At 36.2% G+C, this 26735-nt stretch overlaps 1 protein-coding gene across 14 annotated transcripts in view; it reads left to right on the forward strand.

The window, feature by feature from the left end:
- The window catches only part of ERBIN (erbb2 interacting protein), a 110211-nt gene extending 84414 nt beyond the window's left edge, over window positions 1–25797 (forward strand). For 4 of the 14 annotated variants that reach the window (XM_070412077.1, XM_070412079.1, XM_070412081.1 and 1 more), the window contains 9 exons: window positions 5072–5186; window positions 6928–7111; window positions 9866–11411; window positions 15970–16113; window positions 18740–18856; window positions 21613–21822; window positions 22808–22900; window positions 24216–24290; window positions 24992–25797. In XM_070412077.1, coding sequence (XP_070268178.1) covers window positions 5072–5186; window positions 6928–7111; window positions 9866–11411; window positions 15970–16113; window positions 18740–18856; window positions 21613–21822; window positions 22808–22900; window positions 24216–24290; window positions 24992–25099 — 2592 coding nt within the window. In that variant the 3' untranslated portion in view covers window positions 25100–25797. The remainder of the gene's footprint in view (window positions 1–5071; window positions 5187–6927; window positions 7112–9865; window positions 11412–15969; window positions 16114–18739; window positions 18857–21612; window positions 21823–22807; window positions 22901–24215; window positions 24291–24991) is intronic. The other 10 variants (XM_070412087.1, XM_070412088.1, XM_070412080.1 and 7 more) reach the window with 9 other exon arrangements.
- Window positions 25798–26735: the final 938 nt, after the last annotated feature.

Genomic DNA, 26735 nt, shown 5'->3' on the forward strand with positions numbered 1-26735 from the left:
GGCTGGCCATGCCCCCCCCCCCCCCCCCAGTGGGGACCCTCACTCCATGGGTGGGCCGGCCTGCAAACCACTGCAGGCCCCTCGCCCAGGCCACCCCACATCCCAAGGGAACCCTCACCCTGATCCGGGACACCCTTCAGGGAAAACCAGCCAGCCCCACCCGTGCACCAGGCCTCTATACTAATAAAAGGGTAATATGCTAATTAGACTGGGAGACCTTCCAGGAGACCTTCCGGACGTTCTTCTGGACAAAGCCATAGTGGCGGGGCTGAGTTAGAGGCAGTTAGAGGCCAAGAGGGGAGGGCAGTTGTGGGTGATCAGACCAGGATGGGACGGCAGTGGTGGGTGATCAGGCTGGTGCAGGGGGCCGTTGGGAGTGATCAGGCCGTTGGGGGGGAGGCAGTTGGGGGTGAGCAGACCAGCAGAGGGGGCCAGTTGGGAGCAAGCAGGCCATCAGTTGGGGGTGATTAGGACTGTGGGGGGGGCAGTTTGGAGTGAGCAGGCCAGTGGGGAGGGAAGATGGGGGGCGAGCAGTCCAGCAGGGGGGCGCAGTTGGGGGTGAGCATACTGGCACAGGGGGCAGTTGGGGGTGATCAGGCTGGAGGGGCGGGCCCTTGGGGGCAAGCAGGGCGGGGGCAGTTGGGGGCAAGCAGGCCAGCAGGCAGAGTGGTTAGGGGCAATCAGGCAGGCAGGCAGGTGAGCAGTTAGGAGCCAGCAGTCCCAGATTGCGAGAAGGATGTCCGACTGCTAGTTTAGGCCCGATCCCTGTAAACCAGTAGGACATCCTTTGAGGGGTCCCAGATTAGAGAGGGTACAGGCCGGGCTGAGGGACACACACACACACATCCTTACCCCCCACACACCCCCATGCACGAATTTCATGCACCGGGCCACTGGTAATGATATAATTAAGGTTAGACTGTGTGAAGTGTATAAGAAAAGTACTAATACAAGTCAAGTATTAAAGGCTACAGAAACTTGGAAAAGAGATATTTTCTGGATACAATATTTCAAGGATGCTCTAAGATGAAGAAGGCATTTAACCCACATTTTGAAATACTAAATTAGCTGAAATAAAATTGAATGAAGTGTGTAAGCATAATGAGAGCAAATGAATGGTGTTTGGAAAATGTAGAAAAGAGCATGTTTCATCTGACTAAATATGTCAGGGGTGATAAATATCCTATCTAATAAAGAGGGAATATGCTAATTAACCCTCACACCATCGCAAAGATGGTGGCGCCCACAGACAATAAGGAGGGGATATGCTAATTGACTACCCCACCCTCAAAGATGGCAACACCCAGTCTCCTCAGCCCCACTGGGGTGGCAGGCCGGCCTTGCCGAGGGCCTGCCTCTGGAGTCCTTCAGTCCCCTCAGCACCCCAGCCTCCCAGGGCCAGTCTGAGGCACAGGCAAGCCTTGGATGGCAGCTGCCCAGCCGCCCAAGGCCACCCAAGACTCAGGTAACCAGGCCCGCCCAAGGCTTGCGCTGCTGGCAGTGACAGCAGCAGAGGTGTAATAGGGGCATCACCTTCCTCTGATCACCGGGTCACCTCCCGCCCCTGAGGGCTCCTGGACTGTGAAAGGGGACAGGCCAGGCTGAGGGATTCCCCCCACCCTCCAGTGCATGAATTTTCATACACCGGGCCTCTAGTATGTAATAATATGAAATAAAATTAGTAAAGTAGATTGGTTCCTGATTATGAAACTCCTGGAAGCCATGCTCAGAAGTTTGAACTTAATGTTCTATCATCTTTGGGGGATCACTGAAGGCTTTTTAGTAGAGCATTACTTGTGAAGGGCTATGTATTAGGGAAATCTGGCAGCAGATACTGAATTCTCCAAGTTTAAGGGCTTTTGAGTAATGATAGTAGAAAATGCAGCCTAGACGTTAGTTGCAAGAATGTTACGGATGTAATGTGTGATACCCCTGCCTTTAAGGAATGGAGAAGAGGAAACAGTCATATAACCATGCCTGAAAGCAATGATGGTGTTAACACATTGTGTACCACTCAGGAGTTTTCTCATGTTTCGCGCGCCATCTGTTAAGGACCGCTCACGAGTTTTTTCACGCGCCATCTGTTATGGACTTTAGATGTCAACACACTGTCTTGTCCACTGTGGGGCGCTGAAGGAAGGAAATTGCAAGAAACTGTTCTTTCAGTCCTTGGACCCTATCTTGGCATATGGCACCATATTTACCAGGATAATTATTACAATGCTACATCTACTGTTGAATTGCTGCTACAGAACAAAACTAGAGTCTGTGGGACTATTAGGGAGAGTAGAGGTTTACTGCCAAATTTGGAAATGAAAACATCAAGAATGAAGAAAGGTGACATAATATTTTCCAGAAAAGGCGATATTCTCCTAGCATGGAAAGACAAGCGGGTTGTCCGAATGATATCAACGATCCATGACACTTCTGTCTCGACAACAGGAAAAAAAAAAATAGAAAAAGAGGAGAGAATATTGTAAAACCTACCTGCATCAAGGAATACAATGCCCACATGAAAGGCGTTGACCGTGCAGATCAATTCCTTTCGTATTGTTCCATTCTAAGGAAAACGATGAAATGGACAAAAAAAGTAGTGCTGTACCTTATAAACTGTGGACTTTTCAATTCATTTAGAGTGTACAACGTCCTCAATCCACAAGCAAAAATGAAGTATAAACAGTTTCTGCTATCTGTGGCGAAAGACTGGATAACAGATGACAATATTGAAGGCTCTCCGGAACCAGAGACAAATCTGTCCAGCCCTTCCCCTGGGGGTGCAAGGAGAGCACCTCGTAAAGATCCACCCAAAAGGTTGTCAGGTGATATGAAGCAGCATGAACCTACGTGTATTCCAGCGAGTGGAAAGAAAAAATTTCCTATGAGAGCCTGCAGAGTTTGTGCCGCCCACGGAAAAAGGAGCAAATCTAGATACTTATGTAAATTTTGTTTGGCCCCTCTTCATGGAGGAAAATGTTTTACGCAGTACCATACGTTAGAAAAGTACTAGGAACTTTAATTGTTTAATTGTTTTTGTAAATAAAAATAATTATTGAAAAACAACACCTAAAGTGCATTATGATCTGTAGTTATGATGATTTAAATAACGTGCAATTTGCCCAAAAACGTGCGGTCCCTGGCGTATGTCTTAGACATTTCGGTGCGGTACGCAATGTGTTAAGAGAACAAATAGACAAGGAAGGACAAGTTTGTTTTGGATAGGTGGAATTTGAAGAAATGACAAAACCATCAGATAGACATATTCATTAGATAGTTGGGATCTTTAGCTCAAGTGAGAAACAAAAGCTAGATTATAAATGGGATATATGTCTACATTAAACATAATTATTGAAGAACGTGATTCCATCCAGAGGGAAAGAATAAGAAAGGAAAAAATATGAGCTAGCTGCAGGAAGATTGTGATGTGAGCAAAGGAGAAAGGTGGGAGGAGATGTAGAGACTGCAGTTCCCAGGAGCCCAGGAATAATACAATTTCATGAAGGAGAAGTCTGGCTGGCAGTTTAAATGCTGCAGATATAAAAGATTAGAACAGACCATTTGCCCCTTCTTATCCCATCCATTCTGTCACTAAGTCCTGTTAATTCCAAAATTTCTTTATCTCTTTGCTAGCCATCACTGCCATTGCCTAAGGACAGATGCAGTCTCTTTTCTTCAGGGCTATTGTGAAAGCTAGATGCCTTTCTGCCAGTCTCTTCCCATACCTTCTTAATACCAGCATTACTAGTTTAAAAGATAGTCTGATCTTGTAAGTTCCTGGCTAGGCAACCTCCAGTCACATTAACACATACTTAATTGAGTCCATACTAAGAGCATAATCTTTCACCATGTAATCCAGTCTTCCTTTTCTGTCTCTCCCACACTTATCCTGAGCTCCAGCTGCATGGCGCAGATTTGCCATCCTTTCATATTTTCGTCCTTCCTCTACTCAGAATATCATTCCTTTCTTAACTCACCCATCACAACTAAACCAAATTACATTCTTTTCCTATTCTACTAACGCTTTCCATCATCATACAGTTTTAAACAGGGTTAAAAAACAACAACTGTGGCCCAAATTCGGCCTCTGCCTGTTTTTGTATGGCTTGCAAGCTAAGAAATGCTTTTACATTATTATAAGGTGGAATAAAAATCAAAAGAATATTTCATGATATGAAAAATGGGATGAAATTCAGTTTTACTGGTACATAGCCATGGTCATTAGTTTATATTATTGTCTATGACCACTTGTCCACACGGCAGAGTTGAGAAGTTGAAACAGACTATTCTCAAAGTGCAAAATGTTGACTAGCCTTTTCACTAAACATTTGCCAACTCCAGTCCATATCTTTATTATGGCACTTACGAGTACCTAAAAGTCTTAGCACTTTTAAGAGAACACCTATTTAAAACCTTTTATTTATTTTATCATATTAGTAGAATAATTTAAGCTGATTTTATATGTAATATATCCAATATTAAATTTTTCCCATTAATAGGTCTTTTTGTTTCCTACCCAAAATAGCTCTCAATGGTAGATAACTTGGGATAATTGCTAAATATTAGAGAAAAATTCCTGGAGAATATAAAATTCTGTCTTCAAATTGGGCAAAAATTGTTATTAATTTATATTAGTAAAAGAACATCTCAGTTCTTCTGATTCCTTGGAACCCAGTGATCCTTGGAGCCATAAATTTGAGGATTATGGGAAGAAGAGGTTTTTGTTGGAGCAAACTGTTTTTCAATGGCAGGGATTGTGTTTTATGTATTTTTATTTCTCTGGCACCTGACATAGTACTAGGCACATAGTAATCATTAATACATTTGAATTAAGGTCTGCCCCAGGAAATTATCCCATAGGTGCTTTGGAATATTGTTAATAACTACCACAGTTTTATTGCTGTAGCTTAAAAATTTTTTAATCATATACTACTTTTAGTCACTGTTACTACAAAAAGGTTTCATATATGTTCTAAATATTCTTTTCTCTTTATAAAGTTCTTATGACGTAATATTTATTCATTTAAAAAAACAATCTATTTTCATAAATGTTTTCACTCTTTTGTCTTTAAATTAGGAATCTGAAGAACTTTCTTCTGATGAAGAGATGAAAATGGCAGAGATGCGACCACCATTAATTGAAACCTCTATTATCCAGCCAAAAGTGGTAGCACTTAGTAATAGCAAAAAAGGTTAGCTGTGAAGGAAAGCTCTGAGATTAGAAATGAGCTGAATAAAATGTATAATTGTTTTGGAATATCACTAAATGTCATTATGTTATTTAAAACACTTTTTAGCAACAATTTTTAAAACATACTTTTTTGAAAGGTCTTTTTCTTCTCTCTCTTGTTTTTAAAGGAAAATCTTGATAGACCTTTTTTCTTCCCTCATGCATGTCTACTTACAAGGACATGGACTTTATAGGGAGACAAGTCTAGATTATGATTCCATTTCTACCACTTAATTTACTGTATGATCCTTGAGGAGCCTAATTTTATCCATGTGTACATATCTAATTTGACATAAAGTAAGGCTAATGAAGGAGTTTGTGAATATTAAATATACTAGATTATTCAATGTACTGAAACCTAGCCCAATACTGGATGTATAGTAGATGTTTGTTATTTTATCTATCCCAGAACTTATTTTAAACCATTCTTTTTCCAGCCATTCTTTCATTTAACATAAAAGGGGACTTGAAGGATATCTGTCTCTTTTAACCTTCCCTTACTCCTCCCCACTAGTGTCTGAACATCTCTATAATACCTCCAACAAGTATTGATCCAGCTATTGCCTTTATGGCATTAATGAAATTTGCTAGCAAGGTGCTCCTCAAATATCTTGGATTTCATAATAATAATGATGGTAATATATGTTGAATACTTACTAATTGCTACTTGCTATATGCTAAATATTTTACATGTTATCTAATGGTCACAATTGTCCCATGATTTGGAATTGGGAGAAGAAGGATATATCTAGGAAAGAAATTGTTACAGATAGTTTAACATTATTTTAAAAATTCATAATCTGAGACCCTAATACCTTAAAGTTGAATTAGAGAGCCCTCTGCTACTGTTTTTAACTATAAACACAATCTAGACTACTTGAACTGAGTAAATATTTGGAACAGCAAAAATATCCTTAATTCAGATTCATGTAATCTATGACTGTATCTATATATATACTCTTTCTATGATTTGGCTAGAATTGAGTTAGTTAAAAACATTCTTGAGGGTTCTAAGATATTATGTTATCTTTTATCACTACTTTTAAAAATACTATTTATACTACCTACCTATACTGGAATATGAATATTGTCTATTTCTGTTTATATTATTGTTACACATAAAGCCATCTCACATATGAAGAGTTCAGTATTCATGTACAATTTTTTGAAATGATTTAAAAATATGAAGAGAGAGCTGACCTTGTGAAAATTTCTTTATTTGTTTGGTGGTTGTTTTTTGATTGACTGCATTGCTCATTTTTATTGTCAGAATAGATAAAAACAATTCCTTACATGTATGATATAATTTCTCCCCAAGATAAGTTTACATAAGGCTATAAACTGTACTTTGAAATGAGTGGGAAAGCATATTTACTAAAACTAACCCATAGCCTTAGAACACATTGAATAATATAATCTTGTCAGTAATTCAAACTAATAAAATTCTGGGTAACCTAACTTTGGTTATATTTTTAAAAAGTAAAGGTATCGGTCACTATTTTAAAATTCTTTCATGTTTGTGTGTATTAAGGCTGAATTTTTATAGATGCCTCTGGTTATCTATTAATTCATATAATTTTTTACCTTATACGTTGAACCAGGGCAATATAAAATGCTATTTGTCATCACTGGGAAGTATTTCACACAGGATTTTTGGTGACTTTATCAGTGGCTTGAGTTTTTTGTTTGTTTCTTTCTTTCAGATGATACAAAGGATATAGATTCTTTATCAGATGAAGTTACACACAATAGCAATCAGAATAATAGCAACTGTTCTTCTCCATCCCGGATGTCTGATTCAGTTTCTCTTAATACTGATAGTAGTCAAGATACCTCACTCTGCTCTCCAGTGAAACAAACTCATATTGGTATTAATTCCAAAAGAAGGTTTGTAATATCTTAACAAAATAATTTATTTTTACAAAAAATAGAGCTAGAAATGCAAATAAATATATATGACCAACCTAAGGATTTCACAAATATTATAGAAGTGGTTCAGGCAGTATATGGTTTCTTCTCCACTTTATTACTAATTATTTTAGCTTTTATACATTTCCCTTTTAGTTTTTTAAGGGGGCGGAGAAAAGATTTAAAATATGTTCTTATTTTCTTCATTAAAAGGTTGAACAGTTCTAGATATTACAACATAAATAACCTATTTTGGGGTAATTCAATTAGAAACTGATACTTTTAGAATTAGAAATGCAAGATCATTTTGGGGTGATGCCCCAAATTAAAGGATTTATTTAAATACTTTTGATTAGTGATGTATCTTTGGATTAGACTTAACCCTTTGCACTCCGCTGTCCCCTCTCAGGGGACATCGGAATTCTAGCATATCACTCGGATGTTCCCTCTCAGGGGACATTGCAGTTTATTAGTGATTACGGGGAATTGAGTTATTTCAACGCAACTTTTTGAGACATGCATGTTTCCCTGAAGTTTTATCTTGAAATAGCACAAGAAATTAAATCAAAATATCGTAAAATTACTAAGATATATACAAGAAATGTCAGCGGGTTTTGTGTCGGATTAAACAATAAACTACATATTCCCGATGTGGGACAAAGAAAACGGGACTGCATTGTGTGTTCTAACAGGAAAACACCTGGTGGCAGGCGTCAAACCACTTATTACTGTCAAACATGCACTAATCAGCCTGCAATGCATATTGGGGAGTGTTACAAAACTTATCATACTGTACAAAATTATAAACAATAAAATATTGTGTTTTTTTGCAAATATACATTCCTCGATGTCACCCAATTCATATAAGTCCAATATCATTATAATACGTTACTTGGTTCCAAAATTATACTAAATAATACGAGGGTCTGTAAATGCACATTTCCGCCGCAAAGTAGCGTCGAGTAGCTGGTAGCCAATGTCCAGAATGGTTCGGAGTGCAAAGGGTTAAATTTATAGGTCAACTTTTCTAAAAAGGCTTAATTCCTACATGTTGGAATTTAGCTGAAGTTTAAAACGAATTTATTATTTGGGCTCTCAAGTTTGGTTATCAAAGTAAGACTGTACCATTTTACTTTGATGTTAATCTATCAGGTAGAGTATTTGATAGAAAGATTTGCGTTACTACTGAACCCAAAGCTTAACGTTATGGATATTGCTAAATATTTTTTAGAGTTCAATTGTTGTTATGCTCCAGGCGACATAGTTAAGTCAAATTTTTGTATGTATCAGTTCATATTGTTGGAAAAGAAAAATGCCTTTTTTATCTCAAAATGAGTTTAGCTGTTATGTAGTTGTAATTATGATTAATCATTTATATCTGTTCTCTGAATTTGAGGTTAAGACCCAGTATGGTAAATTATTAATTTTTATAACCTTTTAGATGTTAAGATAATGAGTAATTTGTTGAATAATAAAATTTTACTGATGTTGGGAAGTAGTTTAGTATATTCTAAATCATGTTTTTTATATAATGAAATAAAGGCTAAGAAAGATATAGCTGTATCTCTGTTGTATTTCTAATCATGAGTATTATTTGTTACCTAATGGGAAGATTAATATTAAGGAATATTTGTTGAAATATAACTTGACTACTTTTTGAAATACAATTCGAAGACACAATCATGTTTTCATATTACCAAGCAGAAATAAAGTATTTTCTGTAATTTTGGAATATCACCTTTAAATATTTCCCAAATTCAATGTAGATTAAGTTTATTTTCAGGTTTTTGTGTATTTTGTTTGTTTGTTTTTTGTGTGTTTTGTTGTTGTTGTTGTTAACCCTCATCGAGGATATTTTTTTCCATTGAATTTTAGAGGAAGAGGGAGGTAAGGAAGGAAAAAGAGAGAGAGACATCACTGTGAGAGAGACACAATGATTGGTTGCCTCCCACATGAGACCCCACTGGACCAGGGATCACACTTGCAACCCAGGTAACATGCCCTTGACTAGGAATCAAACCCGAGACCCTTTGGTGCACAAACCAACACTCTAACCATTTAGCAACACCAGCCAGGGTTAATTTCAATTTTGATATTTCATATTTTGTAGAGCTATTGTTTAGTTCTTTATATAATTTCCTTATCTATATATTTGAATCTAATAACAGTTATTATAACTATAGCTAATATAAGGTTTTGGAATTATTCATAAAAATGTTCTGTGCGTTTTACTCAACTGTTCAAATTATTGGCTCTTTCTCCATGTATCTGCCTATCTTTCAAGCATGTCATATTTTAAAGTGTATTTTTATTTATTTCAGAGAGGAGGGGAGAGGGAAAGAGAAACATCAATGATGAGAGAGTACCATTGATCGGCAGCCTCCTGCATGCCTCCTATTGGGAATCAAGCCCGCAATCCAGGCATGTGCCCTGACTGGGAAAGAACCGTGACCTCCTGGTTTATAGGTCGACACTCGACCACTGAGCCACACCGGCAGGGCAAGCATTTCATATTTTAGCACATTTGTGAAAAGCTGTACCAGAAGAGGACACATAATTTTTTTCTTTACTTAGCTCAAACTATATTGTGACTAAGTGATTTATGACATTGATGAAAATTAATCTTGATTATAAATTTTCAGATAGTTTTACTTTTCTCCATTTAATATAAATCTCCCATTACTAAGAAAACTGGGCTTTATGATGTTTTTGATAACATTATTTTTGTTTTAGGCAAGAAGATGAAAATTTTAACAGCCTTTTACAAAATGGAGATATTTTAAACCATTCAACAGAGGAACAATTCAAGGTTCATGATAAAAAAGATTTCAACTTACCTGAATATGATTTGAATATTGAGGAACGATTAGTTCTTATTGAGAAAGGTATTGACTCAATAGCCACATCTGATGAATCTCACAAATTAGACCATATCAATATGAATCTTCATAAACTTATAACCAATGATACATTTCAACCAGAGAGAATAGAAAGATCAAAGGCACAGGATATCATGCTTGGAACGGCCTTTTTAAGCGTTAATGCTAAAGGACAAGCTGAGCGCTTGGAAAATGGAAACAAGTGTCCTAATATGGAATGTGTAAATAAGGTGAATGGACATTCTGAGGAAACTCCACAGTCTCCTCGGAAGACTGAGCCCCAGGACACTGATCCTTCTATTGATATGGGTATTTCCAAGAGCACCGAAGATCTCTCCCCTCAGAGAAGTGGGCCAGTTGGGTCTGTTGTAAAATCTCATAGCATAACTAATATGGAGACTGGAGAGATAAAAATCTATGACATTCTTAGTGATAATGGACTTCAGCAGCCAAGTGCAACAGCTAAAGTCACATCTATTGATGGAAAAAATATAGTCAGGAGCAAGTCAGCTACACTTCTGTATGATCAACCATTGCAAGTATTTACTGGTTCTTCCTCATCTTCTGATTTAATATCAGGTACAAAGGCAATTTTTAAGTTTGATTCAAATCATAATCCTGAAGAGCCAAATATAAGAGGCCCCGTAGCAAGTGGTCCACAATCTGCGCCTCAGATATACGGTCCTCCACAATATAACATCCAGTACAGTAGCAGCGCTGCAGTCAAGGACACTTTGTGGCACTCCAAACAAAATCCCCAAATGGATCACGTCACTTTTCCTTCTCAGCGCCTTCCTCGATCAGAGAGCACAGAAAACCACAGTTATGCTAATAAACATTCTGCCAATATGAATTTCTCTAACCATAACAATGTTCGAGCTAATACTGGATACCATTTACATCCAAGACTTGGCCCAGGAAGACATGGGGAAATGTGGGCCATCTCACCAAATGACCGACTCATTCCTGGAGCTACTCGAAATACAATTCAGCGACAAAGTAGTGTGTCCTCTACAGCCTCTGTAAATGTTAGTGAGCCAGGTCCCACAAGGCGGGCCCAAATCCCTGAAGGAGATTATTTATCATACAGGGAGTTACATTCAGTGGGAAGAACTGCTCCAATGATGTCAGGATCACAGAGACCTCTTTCTGCACGAACATATAGCATTGATGGTCCAAATACATCTAGGCCTCAAAGTGCTCGACCCTCAGTTAGTGAAATACCAGAGAGAACTATGTCAGTTAGTGATTTCAATTATTCACGGACTAGTCCTTCAAAAAGACCAAATGCAAGGGTTGGTTCTGAGCATTCTTTATTAGATCCTCCAGGAAAAAATAAAGTTCCTCATGATTGGCGAGAACAAGTACTACGACATATAGAAGCCAAAAAGTTAGAAAAGGTAATTAAACATGTATTTTTTCATTCTTCTCACGAATTTACTGATTTTCCTTTACAAATTTGGCATTCTTGGGGTTTTTTAAAACAAGGTGAAACAAGATACTCTGGATTATTGAATATATAGGATGTCCTTAAAAAATGTATGCATACACTTTGAATAATTATAATGGCAGTGTTTATTAAAATACATTTCATTTTCAAAATTGAGCTATCAGCTGTTGAAAATGTATACATTTTGGGGGGGACACCCTATATATTTATATTCTAGGAGTTTTTCCTTGGTGCTGACAATAGAGTTTCAAGTTCCGACTTGTCAGACTCAGAGCAGTTGAGATGGTAGTATAAGCTTCTCTCCCTTCTCTTACTCCCCAATATTTTTTTGATAGGCTTACATTCATTTTATTTATGGTTTTTAGATTGTACCACACATACTATGAATAATACATGTATATACATATGTACCTCTGTTTAGCATTTTCTGACCTCTTGTCATCTATTAATAATTGATTATGTAAATATGTATGCAAAAAATAAGCAGTTTATTGTACAGTTAACAGAAAAACAGATGTACTGTAAATGTAAATATTTCATCTAAGATTTTTTCCCCCCAGTTATATGACTAACACTGTCACTGACACAGATGGCTTCTGGCATGGCATTACTCTTTTCGAATTGCATTTGTGACCTATTTAAACTCACTTGTCTGGCTCTACTATAGTGTATAGATGTTTGTTTTTTGAAAGAAGTTATCATTTTTAAATATCCTGTAAAACTCATATATTAGTGTCACAGTTCTGTGCTCAAATGTATAAGGCACATTCTTTCTTTAGGATTTAGCTTGGTACCTCTCAGTGGATTTTACCCAAGAATTATCTTACCTCTGTTTATTAAATATAAGGTACTGGTTTTTAAAAAATATACAACCTCAATTAGTCATTATTTTAAAAAATTCCTTAAGTCGAATTTTTCAGAAATAAATACCTAAAATATAATTAGTACCTTATATCAATCCACATTGCATCTCTGCCTGTAATTGTTAGCTCTATGCAATGCTGTCCTCTCAACTTTAAATAACTAAGCCATCTGTAAGGTTAGGTAACTTCATTTTCATCTATTTATTGTGTTTCAGCTATAACTTTGTACATACAGTTGAGGTTCTTTGAACTTGTATGTTTTTGCTGACAAATTTGGAAATCTCTTAAGCAGAGAAGTAATATAGCTGTTTTATAAATAAACTTCTGGTGTGGTACTGGGTTTGAGGAGGAGAGGCTACAGAGTTAAGTTGACTGGGTGATGAAGCCATCTAGTAGTAGTCCCGAAAATACATGAGAATATATTAGTGGAATTGAGGGAAAGAAATGAATTTAAGAGGCAGTTCTGAAATAGACTTGATAAGAATTTACTTTTGATTGTAATATCCTTATAATCAGTCATTGAATCAAGAAATTAAACTTGAGATTGGTGCCTGGAATAACTAACTGGTTTTGAGGAATGCTAGTAACTTCTACTGAACATAGAGGAGGAATAGCAGATTTGGAGGATGAGATGAGTTTGTTTACTATACTATACTATACTATACTATCTTATATAATTAAAGACTAATATGCAAATCGGAAAAAAAAATATGCAAATCGACCAAATGGTGGAACGACCAGTCGCTATGATGCCTACTGACCACCAGGGGGCAGACGCTCAATGCAGGAGCTGCCCCCTGGTGGTCAGTGCACTCCCACAGTGGGAGCGCCGCTCAGCCAGAAGCTTTGCTCACAGCTGGTGAGTGCAGCATTGGTGGCGGGAGCGTCTCCCCGCTCCGTGGCAGTACTAAGGATGTCCAATTGCAGGGAGCAGGCCTAAGCGAGCAGTCAGATATCCCTTGAGAGAAGCCGGGCTCATGGCTGGCAAGTGCAGTGGCAGTGGTGAGAGCCTCTCCCACCTCTGCGACATTCCCCAAGGAGTCCCAGACTGCAAGAGGGAGTAGGCTGGGCTGAGGGACCTCCCCCACCCCCAGTGCACGAATGTTGTGCACCAGGCCTCTAGTATATTAATATTAGTTGACATCTCCAATGGCTATTTTCCCATTACTTTCCTATCTGACAGAGAGTGCCTGGACTTTAGTAAATGGAAGCAAGTAGCAGCCACTACATTGTTCATTGTGCCTCTCTGCTTTTTATATTTAGAAATTTGCCATACAGTTGCTTGGAGAGTATATGAAAGTAGTGTCTCAATTTTGCCCACTGGTAATTTAGAGATGAGAATTGAAGTGAAACTAGGAAATGCATAGGGCAATGTGATGTAGACTCCAAACTGGAAAGTATTGATTGACAATGGTGGAGGTTGATGAAAGATCTCTATTTGCTCCTCTGTAATCCCCCTTTCCTCCCCAAAACATAATTCTGATGGCATGGCGGACATTTGAAAAATTTCTTCAGGGAATTTCACAATGCCTTTCCTACCTCTAGGGGTAAGTCCCCCAATCAAAAGTTGCTACTTTGCCCAGCTGGGAGTTTATTAATAATACAGAAATAGATAAGTTATTGACCCTTACTTGGTTTTGAAACGTTGTGGTAGTCACACCTCTCCCACCCCAACAAACTATCTAGAATCCACACACATAAAATAGGTTTCACCTCAAAAATCTCAAGACTTATTTATAAATAAAATTTAACAACACTGAAAATGAATAAAATTTTTTATTTCAAAGTTGAATTATTAAGTCAGCATTTGCTAATAGTACTTATTAAATTAAAACAACTTAGATACGTAAGCACTCAACCAGATATGATTAAAGATTAACACAACATGGTAATTTTTATGTTCACTTGCTCTTATGCAACTGTTTGCATGTAATGAACAACAGTGCTCAGGACATTTGCCGAGCACTGTTCTGTTCAGTGTTTCCATGTGTTGTGATGGAGTGCAGTTTTATATGAGTGTGTGAGCACAAGCCTGAATTAAAAACGAGACCTGTTCTGAGCATAAGCCTTCTTATTCAGTGAAATATTTACAAAACGTCATATGTGTTCAAAGATGGCATAATAGGCTTTGTTTCAAATCTACATGTCCTTAAACAGGGTCAGTCAGTCCACTCAAGTTAACAACATGTTAAAACAAACCATGTGTATGTAACTGTGTATAATTTCTTTATTTTTACATTCTAACCAGCTGTTTATGGAACCTCTGAATTGCCTCTGCTAAATCCTTATTTATCGTGAAATGGTTTGGAAAAGTACAGGCCTAGCCTATTAAGTTTAGCTTTTTCTTTAGTTATTACTTTAAAATCCACAAAATAACTAAAAATGTACCTTGTAATTTTATAGATCCATTTAATTCTGGAATGTCATGTTAATGTTTCTTAATAGTAGACATCAATTTCATAATCTGGAGAAGGTGTATAGTCCCTAAAAGTAACAGAAATGCTTGTAACGTCATTTCATATTTCTTCATTACAAGCCATGCTCAAAATGTGGTTTCTCTCAGTTTTACCATCAGACTCTCAATATTCAGGAACATGACTAAAAGCATGTACATGAAAAAATAGCAGTTAACAACTCTGGAAGTAAAGAAGCAGGAATAATGAGAATCAGGCAGTGCATTTATTGAGGTACATTTTTCAGGCAGCCCTAGGATTAGTGATTAGACATTTATATAAACTCAATATTTGGAAGGATTCTATCAATTGTTCTTTGTATTTAAGCAGCAAAGGGCACTACTAACTCCTAAAATATAATGTTTTTTAATATCTATTTATTTGGATGGGAGAAAGTTTTTATATGTGCACTTTCTAGTTTCTGTTTTTATTTTGGTAATTATAGAGCAGTGGGAGCCTTTTAAATGTTATATCCTAAAATTCTGTGTTTATATTAAACTTTTACAGTGGCCAAGAGCCTAGTATGTTTTGCCAAATATAATTTGTGCTATATTATGTATTTAAACTCTGCTTTTATTTAATAATAAGATAACTTCTATAAAATGAAGCAGACTCTAGAAATTTATTTTGACTTAACTGGTTGTTGGTAATATTTATCTTTAAGAGGAATTAGTTTGTGTCCCATGTATAGCTGTACAGATACATCTAGGTATGACATCAATTCCTTTTTTTTTAAAAATATATTTTATTGATTTTTTACAGAGAGGAAGGGAGAGAGATACAGAGTTAGAAACATCAATGAGAGAGAAACATCGATCAGCTGCCTCCTGCACGCCTCCTACTGGGGATGTGCCCACAACTAACGTACATGCCCTTGACCGGAATCGAACCTGGGACCTTTCAGTCCGCAGGCCGACGCTCTATCCACTGAGCCAAACCGGTTTCGGCCAATTCCTATTTTTTGATGTCTAAACTTGAATGGTGGGATTACATGTGATTTGTGTGTATATTTGTATGTTGTCATGTATCTATATGGTAAATAGTGCCAGTTTCTTTCAGTGGCACTGAAATTCCATGTTGCGTGATATTTCTGTGTGGTATTGGGCTTACTTGTAAATGCATCTATACATAACATGTCTTGTAAATTTTGCATGCTACACTAATCTGTTAAATCTATCCCCTCTTCATTCAGAGCGTGCTGTCACGGTCCTTTAATTCCAATTTCACTGCTGTAAGCAGCTTTCACTGTGGCAGCTCTAGGGACCTGCATGGCAGCCAAGGCAGTCTTGCCTTTTGTGTTGCAGACGGAAGAGGTTCTGGTGGGCACATTTTCCGAGTGAGTACCTGCAGTAGACCAGTACTTTAGTGCACAGAGAGAAATAAACCCCACATTTTAATGTTTTAACGTTTCTGGAAAATAAAATTTGCTGTGGGGTTAGGTATCTTATTACCTCCCAGTTCCACCATGGCTTAGTGCTAAAACTTGCTGCAAAGCTGATTTAGTCTTTATCTCTTAGGTTTCTATGGTCATAACTAAGGATGTAGTCAACTCTTTTTATGTAAAAATGGGTGAGCAATAGAAATAACTGAGAGGGGTTAAAAATTATTATTTGTAGTGCTTTCTCTCTTGAAACTAGTTTGCTCTCCCTAAACTCAAGATTTTAAGACTGTGCCATATGTAATCCACAGAGGAGTTGTGGGGAGCAGTCGTTTTCATGTTAGTGATTGAGTATTGGCCAAAAAAAGCACTAAGAACTAAGTGGAACTAAGTTTGATCATAAGTAGCTAAATATAAAAATTGAGGCTGAGAAATTGCAATAAGTACAATGAAAAGAAAAAACCCAAATTCTTTATTACCCACATTTCAGCCATAGTCATTCGTGGTGAAAATGAAAGGTTTATTCTTTTAATAGTGAAAGGATAGGGTGTAGGGTGTAAGAATAGCAGAGAAGGAGAAAGAACAGAACAACTCTGGCCTGGCTCTGTTTTAAGATTTTCTCTTCCTAACAACTTGAGGTAGTAGCATAGCCTCCAAATAAATATTTCCTCTGCCCCTCTCCTTCCATCCTGAAAAGACTTTTCTCCCTTATGACCTTATTTTATCCCCTCCCCAGTTTTATTTCCATATTGACTCTGCTTACTTTGGGGTGCTTTGCTTTTTCCTGAGCATCTACTCTCCCCATCCTCACCCCTTCTTAATATACTCCTGATTTGTTCTAGGATAGGAGCTTGGCTCTGACTGTGTCTCACCCATCTTGCTTTGCCTTCTGTCACCTGACACCACTTGGTTTCTATGTTATGTTATAGTGGCAGCAATCGTTTTGTAACTTACCAGATTGAAACAGGAAGAGAGAGGGTTCTGGCACTATTCTAGCTGAAGTCAAAGTAAAGACAGGGGCCTTTATTAACTCAGGGGTAATCTTACAGTCATCTGGAACAATTGTTCTTTACAAATTCTTACACAGTAATATTTTTTGCTTGTTATTCTTAAATTCAGAGCCTTTGAGTCTGTTGTTGCATTTTACTTTTTCAATTATAATATACTTGTTCTTTAAGATTAAATAAACATAGTTGTACATTCAGGCTTGACTTTAAACTTAAGCTATGAGCTAAGTTGATTTTTATGCATTCTGAAAGCACAGCTGAAAAATGGAGAAGGAAAATAAAGTTTTCATTTAATTAAATACACAATATTAGACCAAAGTACTAAAAATGCTAAGCCATGGTTTGAACTAGCAATTAACTGTACATGATAGATCTGTTGCAGATACAGTTTCTAAGATTACATTATAAACCCTTGGGTTTATATGTATCCTGTGGCATATCATAATGAAGTAGATTCAAATTATTTTTGACATGATGATGTAATTTGCATATTTATATTGCTACCCATGTACTGTTTTGAAAGTAAGTTTCTCTAGTTTTCTAAAATATAGCTAAGTGTATTTAGAAGGAAATTAAAATGAAAATTTTAGGTATCTTGCATCCCAGTATATTTATAAGAAATGTTCAAGATAATGAAATTGCGTCTACTTTTAATCTAAAACTATCAGTGAGATAAGCTATAATATAAGGGTATCACTTGACATATAAAAATAGGAATTCTGGTTAGTTAATTTTAAAAGCATTTCCCCAAACCAGTGCTTTTGAAAATATGGAGCTGACTAATATTAGTATGATAAAATTAGGGTAAAATAAGTTTTATTTAACGGTATGTTTATTGGTTCTGCTCATCATTTAAAAGAAAATACTCGGTGATACTATGCTGTTGAAAGAACATCAGGTAATTTTTTTACCAAAAACTTTTTCTGGTGCTCAACAGGAATATATTTTAGTTGCTCTTAAAATTTGGGACTCTTAATTGGATTAAGAATGTGGCTCAAAGTGTTACAGCTAGCTATTATTGTAAATAAAACTAAAAGCATTATAAAGAAATAACATTGTATATCTGTATATATGTTTTATATATTACAAGAACAAACAGCCCTAGCCTGTTTGGCTCAGGGGATAGAGCGTTGGCCTGCGGACTGAAGGGTCCCAGGTTCAATTCCAGTCAAGGACATGTACCTGGATTGTAGGCTCAATCCCCAGCCCTGGTCAGAAAAAAAACACCAAAAAAAACATTTTGCCATTAAAATCTTTGGGAGATGGCTAAAAGTGCTAGTTGTTTTTTTTTTTCCAGTAAGAGATATAATTGGCATAACATTGTATTAGTCCAAGGTGTATATCTTGATAATTTGATATATGTATGTATATATTGCAAAATGATTACAATGATCAGTTTAGTTAACATCAGTCATAAAGGTACTCAGATTGATGGCAGTTGTGATGTTAATGTTTCATTTGGTTCTTCATCTTTCTATAGCACTATTTTTTTCCTAATCTCTCAAGTGTCATCATCATTTGGTTGTACATCTTAAAGATCATTATTTCTTTATTTTTTATTTTCCCCTAATTTGAAGCATCCCCAGACATCCTGTCCAGGAGATCCTTGTCAAGATGATATATTCATTTCAGGACAGCACAACTACTCATCAGCTACACTTAGTCACAAAGATGTTCCTCCAGACAGCTTGAAAGTAGGTGCTCAGGAAATAAAGTGGTATCTGTGAGCTTACTATGTTTGTTGTTTTTGAACTAGTAATAGCATAGATGCTTTAACACTGAAAATACTTTTTTGAGAACTTTCCTTCCTTGCTTAGTTATTAGTAAGGATTTATTTTTAAAATAATTGAGAAATAGAAAATTGTATTCCGCTATTTTTCAATTTATTCCATGATTTTTTCCTACACTAGTGAATTATTTTGTTGTATTATTTTGTATGTCTATAGTATCACCTACTTATTTTATCATTTGAATCAAAGGGATTTTGGCATTCGTGATAAACCTATTTGAAGAGTTAAACTTGAACCTACCTTAAATTCTTCATTTGAAATTGTTTTATTATTACCAGAAGCATATTAAAATACTTTAAATGTAACTAAAAGTAATTAGACTTTTATATGTGGTAGAATAGATGATGGTTTATTATTAATTTTGTAGCTAAAGCGTCACTCATTTAGAAAGTTTATTTTTCTGTCACCAATGCCAGATAGATAATTATTTTCTCTTCTTTTTTTTTTAAGATATATATATTTTTTATTGATTTCACAGAGGAAGGAAGAGGGAGAGAGAGATAGAAACATCCATGATGAGAGAGAATCATGGATCGGCTGCTTCCTGCAAGTCCCCCACTAGGGGTCGAGCCCACAACCCGGGCATGTGCCCTTGATTGGAATCGAACCTGGGACCTTTCAGCTTGCAGGCCAACGCTCTATCCACTGAGCCAAACCGGCTAGGGCGATAATTATTTTCTTTAGTACTCTCTTCTGTCCTTTCTCTTAACTAATTCCATATCCTAGTATAACCAGATATAATTATGAAGCATAGTTATATATGATACAAATTTTTATATTGTTCTTGAGAGTAGAAACCCAGCCACATAACATTTAACTTCATACATATCTGTCATTTTTTGGTTTTTCTTTTAGTTGAGCTCTGTTATCCAGTTTTGTTTTTTCATTTTAAAATCCATTGTATGGTTTAGGTCGCTGAGTTTGTTTTATGCTTTTTATTGCACTGAGCCACCTGTATATTATACATAGCTTAATATATTACCAGAGTACGTTTAACATTGATGTAGAAAGTCAGGCACTAACAAGTATCTGGGTGTCAAGGAGCCTTAAGAATGGGTCACAAGTAATTATTGTCTGGAGAATTCTCCACAGGAGAAAAGTATTGAATTTGCACATAGGAAAAAAAAGATATAAACATGGAGAAAAGCAAGTGCTGTCTACCGAGTTGTGTGTAAGTAATAAACAGCACAACTACTTAGGTACTCCTGGGCAAACTAACTGCTTCAAATCTACAGTGATCAAGTGGTAAATACCCAGTAAGAGACTTTTCAGGAAATACTGACATCTTTGTGCTAATACCATCTGTCATTAAACACTCGCATATGTTTCCAGTCCTCAGAATTAACTAGCTTCTCAAATATAAAACAGTGAAAAACAGGACTCTTTTAAAAAGTGAAAATCATCTTTACCAAAGCAAGGTTTACAAAGAAAAGCATTTCCAATTTTTCTACTTTTGGATAATTTTTAGGGAAATAGGGTTCAAATATTTCCCTCACAATTTTTCTATGATTTCCATGTGGATGAGGTCATCTTTTATTAATAATCAACAATGATGTTTTAAGTAACTGAATAGCTTAAACATTTATTTCCTCTTCCAATCAGAATCTCTTCACATGCAAATATTTACAATACAAATGTAACCTTATTTACCAGACAGGTTCCTCACTAACAGAATAAGCTATTAGCCAAATGCTACAAGGTGATTTTAAATTCAGATTTAATCTCTAAAAATGAAAGGTGTTAAAACAGCCGTGGGCAAACTACGCCCGTGGGCCGGATCCAGCCCGTTTGAAATGAATACAACTAAAAAAAAAAAAGACCGTACCCTTTTATGTAATGATGTTTACTTTGAATTTATATTAGTTCACACAAGCACTCCATCCATGCTTTTGTTCCGGCCCTCGGTCCAGTTTAAGAACCCATTGTGGCCCTCAAGTCAAAAAGTTTGCCCACCCCTGCGTTAAAACAAAGATAATTCTCTTAAAACACCAAAATAATCTCACATATTTTGTTTAGCATGTGAAAAGTAAAATAGAATGTCAAAGTTTCGTTTTTGTAGTTACTATTCTATGGAATTAATATTTAGAGAGTTTTGAAATTGCTAACTGATACACAGCACTGCATAGCTGAATTGGCTTGTTAATTCTAGAAAGAAAGGAATAAATATAGAAAAGACATAGGCTTAGGAAAATATTCTACCAAAAAATTACTTTTGTTTTAAAGAAAAACCATTGGCAAAGGCATGTTTTATGTGCATGTGAGAAATTAAAGATAGTATAGGAAAAGATACCCTTTTAATGGGCTTACTTAAATTTAAGATTTTTGGCATACTGTTTACCATTTTAACATTTGGTTATGTGAGAATAATAGGTGCATTTATATCAGACAGAAAAGCAAGTATTTTAAAATGTAGATATGATTTACTTTCATTTAAAATCTTTGAAAACTCATTCTATCATCAAGCACTCAGGCAAGTTTAGAATTAAAACATAAACGGGGTGTTTTTTAGTGTAAAATTAGAAAAAATAGTATAAGTGGCATGACACTGTGATTTAGAATGTTAACCTCTAGTGCTTTTGAAATGCTCCAAGAAGAAAATCCAACTATTTGTATTAAGACATCATTATTGGTCATTTTAAGACACTTCATGTTTTTCTTAGATGCCTTTGAGTAATGGACAGATGGGCCAGCCTCTCAGGCCTCAGGCAAATTATAGTCAAATACATCACCCCCTTCCTCAGGCATCTGTGGCAAGGCATCCCTCTAGAGAACAACTAATTGATTACTTGATGCTGAAAGTGGCCCACCAGCCTCCATATACACAGCCCCATTGTTCTCCTAGACAAGGCCATGAGCTGGCAAGGCAAGAGGTAAGAATGATCAAGAATATTTGAAATACGAGACTAAGCTTTTAATGTATTTTATAGATTATTTAATTATTAGCAATAAATTCATATAGAATTTTAACATAGTTTTTTTTAACCATTTTGTGTTTAAAGGTCTTGTTTCCTGTTAAGTTTATAAAGTCTTAAACTTTGTGGGTTTTTTTGACTTTATGACCCCAACCCCCATTCTCATTAATTGACATAAGATGTAGTGTTTTAGGCATGATTTTCTTTCTTTCCTAAGGTGGTTATTTTTCCCAAACTGATTGATGAAAGCAGACCTTCTTCAACAATATAAATAGGCCATTAAACTTTTTTTAATATATATTTTTTTATTGTTAACAGTGTTATAGATGTCTCCCATTTTCCTCCTTAGACCATTAAGCTTGAATTGGCATGTTGTGGTTTGCTATGGTTATTTGACACTCGGCTTGTGAAACTTGACTTTAGTCTCCAAACTACTTTGAGAATTAAATCTTACAAAGTACTTAAAAAAAAAGTCGCTAGTCATATAGTCATATATTTTGATAGCTTATTGATAAAATGATATTATTAGAAACTTAGAGAACAAATGCTTTATTCATTTTGGATCTATGGATTGCCCAATAGACAGAGATACTATGTAATGTAGATGTTTCATAAATAGAAACTAATAATGTACATGTTTTATGTGTATGCTATGTCTTTAAGATCCATGTCTAAAAAATACAATAGGGTTAACATTAATTGGTTGCCTATTCTCATAAAACAGCAATAGATTAAGTTATGAGCTTTGCTTTATAATCCTAGCTGTGCCGTTAACTCACTAACTCATTAACATAATATTCCATGTCATAGTTTCACTTCATCTGCCCAGGTATTTGTTTTAGATGAATCCCTACGTAGTTATGTTTGTTTGTTACAACTTAATATACCAATACTTAACTGTGGATGTTACTGTGTTGCAACTTACCTTATTTTGATATCTCAGATTCGAGTGAGAGTTGAAAAGGATCCAGAACTTGGATTTAGCATATCAGGAGGTGTTGGTGGAAGAGGAAACCCATTCAGACCTGATGATGATGTGAGTTTTATTTATATATTCTTTTAAAAACCCATAAAGTTTTATTCAGTATTAATATCTATTATCCTATATAATAAAAGCCTAATATACAAATTGACCAAACGGTGGAACAACCAGTCCCTATGATGTGCACTGACCACCAGGGGGCAGATGCTCAGTGCAGGAGCTGCCCACAGACCCCAGGCCAGCCGAGGCAGGTGCCAGCGGGGGCCCCCCGATTGCCCCCCTGATCACCCCACAGAGGGAGGCAACTGGCAGCAGCAGTGGGGCGATTGGGGTGCAGCACTGAGGAAGGCAACTGGTGGTGGCGGCAGGGGGCCGGGCCAGTGAGCAGGCAGTGCCAGGCCAGCCAAGGCAGGTGCCTGTGGGGGCCCCTGACCGCCCCACCAGTTCCCTTCATATCGGACTTGATCACCAGCCAGGCATAGGGACCTTACCCATGCATGAATTTCGTGCACTGGGCCTCTAGTACATATGTAAAAATCTAACATGTATTTCTGTAAATCTAGACAGACACCTTTTTATTTCTTTCGGTATTGTTCAGCTTTTTGTTTTGAAATGTGATTGGTTTAATTGTTTAAGGAATATAAATTTAACCAAATATTTCAAATGTTTCTCATACTGTGAAGTGATTTTTAACTTCGTAATTATTTTTCTGTACATCTATAGAAGTAACTTCATCACTTAAACAGAAATAACTATACTGAATTGTCAGGCAAAAATAAAAATAATAGAGTTGGGTTGCCCTGCCACCAGCCTGCTCACCAGTGGGTGACAGGTTTGATCCCCACCCCCGCTCAGGGCACGTGTGGGAGGCAACCAATCGATATGTCTCTCTCACATGGATGTTTCTCTCTCTCTCCCTCCCCCTTTCCAATCTTTAAAAAAAAAAAAATCAGCCGAAACCGGTTTGGCTCAGTGGATGGAGCGTCGGCCTGCGGACTGAAAGGTCCCGGGCGGTCAGGGGCATGTACCTGGGTTGCGGGCATATCCCCGGTGGGAGATGTGCAGGAGGCAGCTGATCGATGTTTCTCTCTCATCAATGTTTCTAGCTCTCTATCTCTCTCCCTTCCTCTCTGTAAAAAATCAATAAAATATATTAAAAAAAAAATCAATGGAAAAAATATACTCACTCCTTGGCTGAGGATATAAAATAATAATAATAATAGGGTTGGTTGTCACGATGTTTTCAGAGAAGACAAGGAGAAATCCTTACAATTCAAATTTTTGCATACTGAGAAAGATTGCTTCTTGGTACTCTGTTATTTATGCATACTGCTTCCCATTAAGTAATTTTTTGTTGTTGTTATTAAAGGGTATATTTGTAACAAGGGTACAGCCTGAAGGACCAGCATCAAAATTATTGCAACCAGGTGATAAAATTATTCAGGTAACTAAGATACATCTTTTTATTATTTCCTTTATTTTTTACTTTGTAATTAATCTGCCTCCTCATCAAGAAATTATTAAATGCCTGATTTGAAAATAAGCATTTTATGAAGTTTATCTTTAAATATTTGTGGATAAAAAGAGTGATATTTTCTATAGGCTACTCTAATGCTTTCATAGTTTAAATAATTTCCACCTTGTACTGTGGAAAATCATACTGATACTTTTAATACATGTTTGATATATTTTAGTATTTTATTTTAGTTCAAAAATGGTAACTTCTCTAAAATAAGGTGATGAAAGAATCTTTGTTGTGTTAGGAGAATTAAAGTAGTTAATTCATGGAAGCACTTAGAACTATGTGTCTGGCACACAGTAAGACCTCAGTAAACATTTAGCCTAAATTATAGGAAGTGTAGTGTTCTTGATCTGTTACCCCTGCAACTTGATGACTTTAATCACATGGTAGTGCATACACACAACACTGACGGCACTGTGTCTTTGACAAATATTCCTGGCATTGGCTGTTATGTAGGAATCATCTGAAAATATAGGTTCCTGGATCCCACCTTCAGGGATTCTATTTTAGTGCTCAGGAGTCTCAATGTTGTTTTCAATTGGCAAAATCATTCTTTATTTTCTGCAAATAAATTACTATGAAATGTTTAGTTTTTTAAAAAATATTTTTCTTCTTTCTTCTAGGCTAATGGCTACAGTTTCATTAATATTGAACATGGACAAGCAGTGTCCTTGCTAAAAACTTTCCAGAACACAGTAGAACTCATCATTGTACGAGAGGTTTCCTCATAAGAACTATGGACAAAAAGGGGGGGGAAGACAGCAAGATTTATTGGAAGATATTTGCAGGGGAAATTAATATTTTGACTATTTTTATATATAAAGAAGAACTCAAAAAAAGTATGTTCAAATTTGTACATTAATGAAATAATGAAACTTGTGGCTAGAGGGAAAGAACCACTGTACAGTATATAGGGAAAACTGTTGAATTCAAACCATATAAAACTTCCTGTTAGGTTTTTTAAAGACATAGTAATCAAGGCTACAAAAACAAACGTATGTTGTTTTTGTATAGATTGTAGGTTTATTTTTGGATTTCATATACAGACTGAACTCTGTGCAAGGCTCTTGTTAGCCTTGATTGTAGCCCAGAGACAGATGGCAGAGCTAGCTGTCTCATAGCTTTTATGCCCTTATTTTTATTCAACTGATTATTAATGTTTTTCTGCTGAAACTTTTTTTTTTTTTAATGTGGGCAAGAGATTTGAAGTGTTGGCTTTTGCTATGTGGATATTGAATCGAAGAGTGAGCAGGTGAAGGTGGTGCTGGTGGGTTCACTTTCCAAGGCCTGATTAAGTTAATTCCTGTAAAAATCTGAAAGCAAAGAATGAAAAAACAGCTTTCTGTCCATGTGTTTTTATTAATAGAATAATGCAATAAAAAATGTAATGTCTTTTTAAAGAAATAAAAAAGGCGATGATTGCATTTTATGAGCTCTACAGGATCTGTACTTGTCATAGACATTGACTACATAAATTTCCTACTGGTGATTCAATTTTCCATTTTTTAGTCACAGGAAATTTTAAACTCCACTGTAGAAGTATGTCCACTGCTTTTTCTGTGATATGGAAATCCCTTGTTTTCTTTTTTTTTTTTGGAAATGATATTTGCGATTTGTTTTATAATTAATACTCCATTTCAATCTTAATTTATAATTTTTATTTTAAGCAGCAAAGGAAACTAAAATGGCCAGTTTTAAGATTGTGTTGCTATGACACAAAATGTAAGAAGATTTAGGAAAGCCTCTTGCTTTTGTTTGGCCTCACATTGCCTTGGTAAAGTAAAAGGAAACAGTACGCATGGAGCTAGGAAACCAAAGCAAGTTTATGAAACTGGCACAGTGATAGAGCATTGCTGTGGAGGGTTGTAGAGCAAAGGGATGGGTCCTTGGGGCCTACCAGTGTGTAAAGGTGTTCAAATAAAGGGCTGTTCCTACAGGTAACCTTAAATGTGAACTCGACACTTCAGAGTCTTTAAAGGGTTTCTAAGTGTGTCAGTGTAATAGTGTTTTACCACCAACTGCCTTTGTTGTCATTAGTGTAAGAAATTTTGGGTAGAGGTTTATTAATTTGTTTATCCGAACAAAATTTTGTTTTATTTTTCTGTATGTAATCAAATAAAAATTGAATAGCATTCAATGGTAAGAATGAATGCATGGATATTTGGACCATAAAAAAGTGCCATAGAAGACCAATAACTGTTTTTATTCAAGGCTGATCTAGAGCCTTTCATTAGAGCAATATTCAGTTATTGCAATTCATTTTTAATTACTAAGAAATATAATTTTGGAATTTTTAATATGTTATTCTTTGTTCTTCAACCTTGTTTTAATTAAGACTTTTATAGGACTAGCAAAAACAGCAATCGA

This window comes from Myotis yumanensis, unplaced genomic scaffold (assembly GCF_028538775.1).
Source record: "Myotis yumanensis isolate MYYU_CA2020_CCGP unplaced genomic scaffold, mMyoYum1.0.hap1 SCAF_4, whole genome shotgun sequence".
Taxonomy (NCBI): Eukaryota; Metazoa; Chordata; class Mammalia; order Chiroptera; family Vespertilionidae; genus Myotis; species Myotis yumanensis.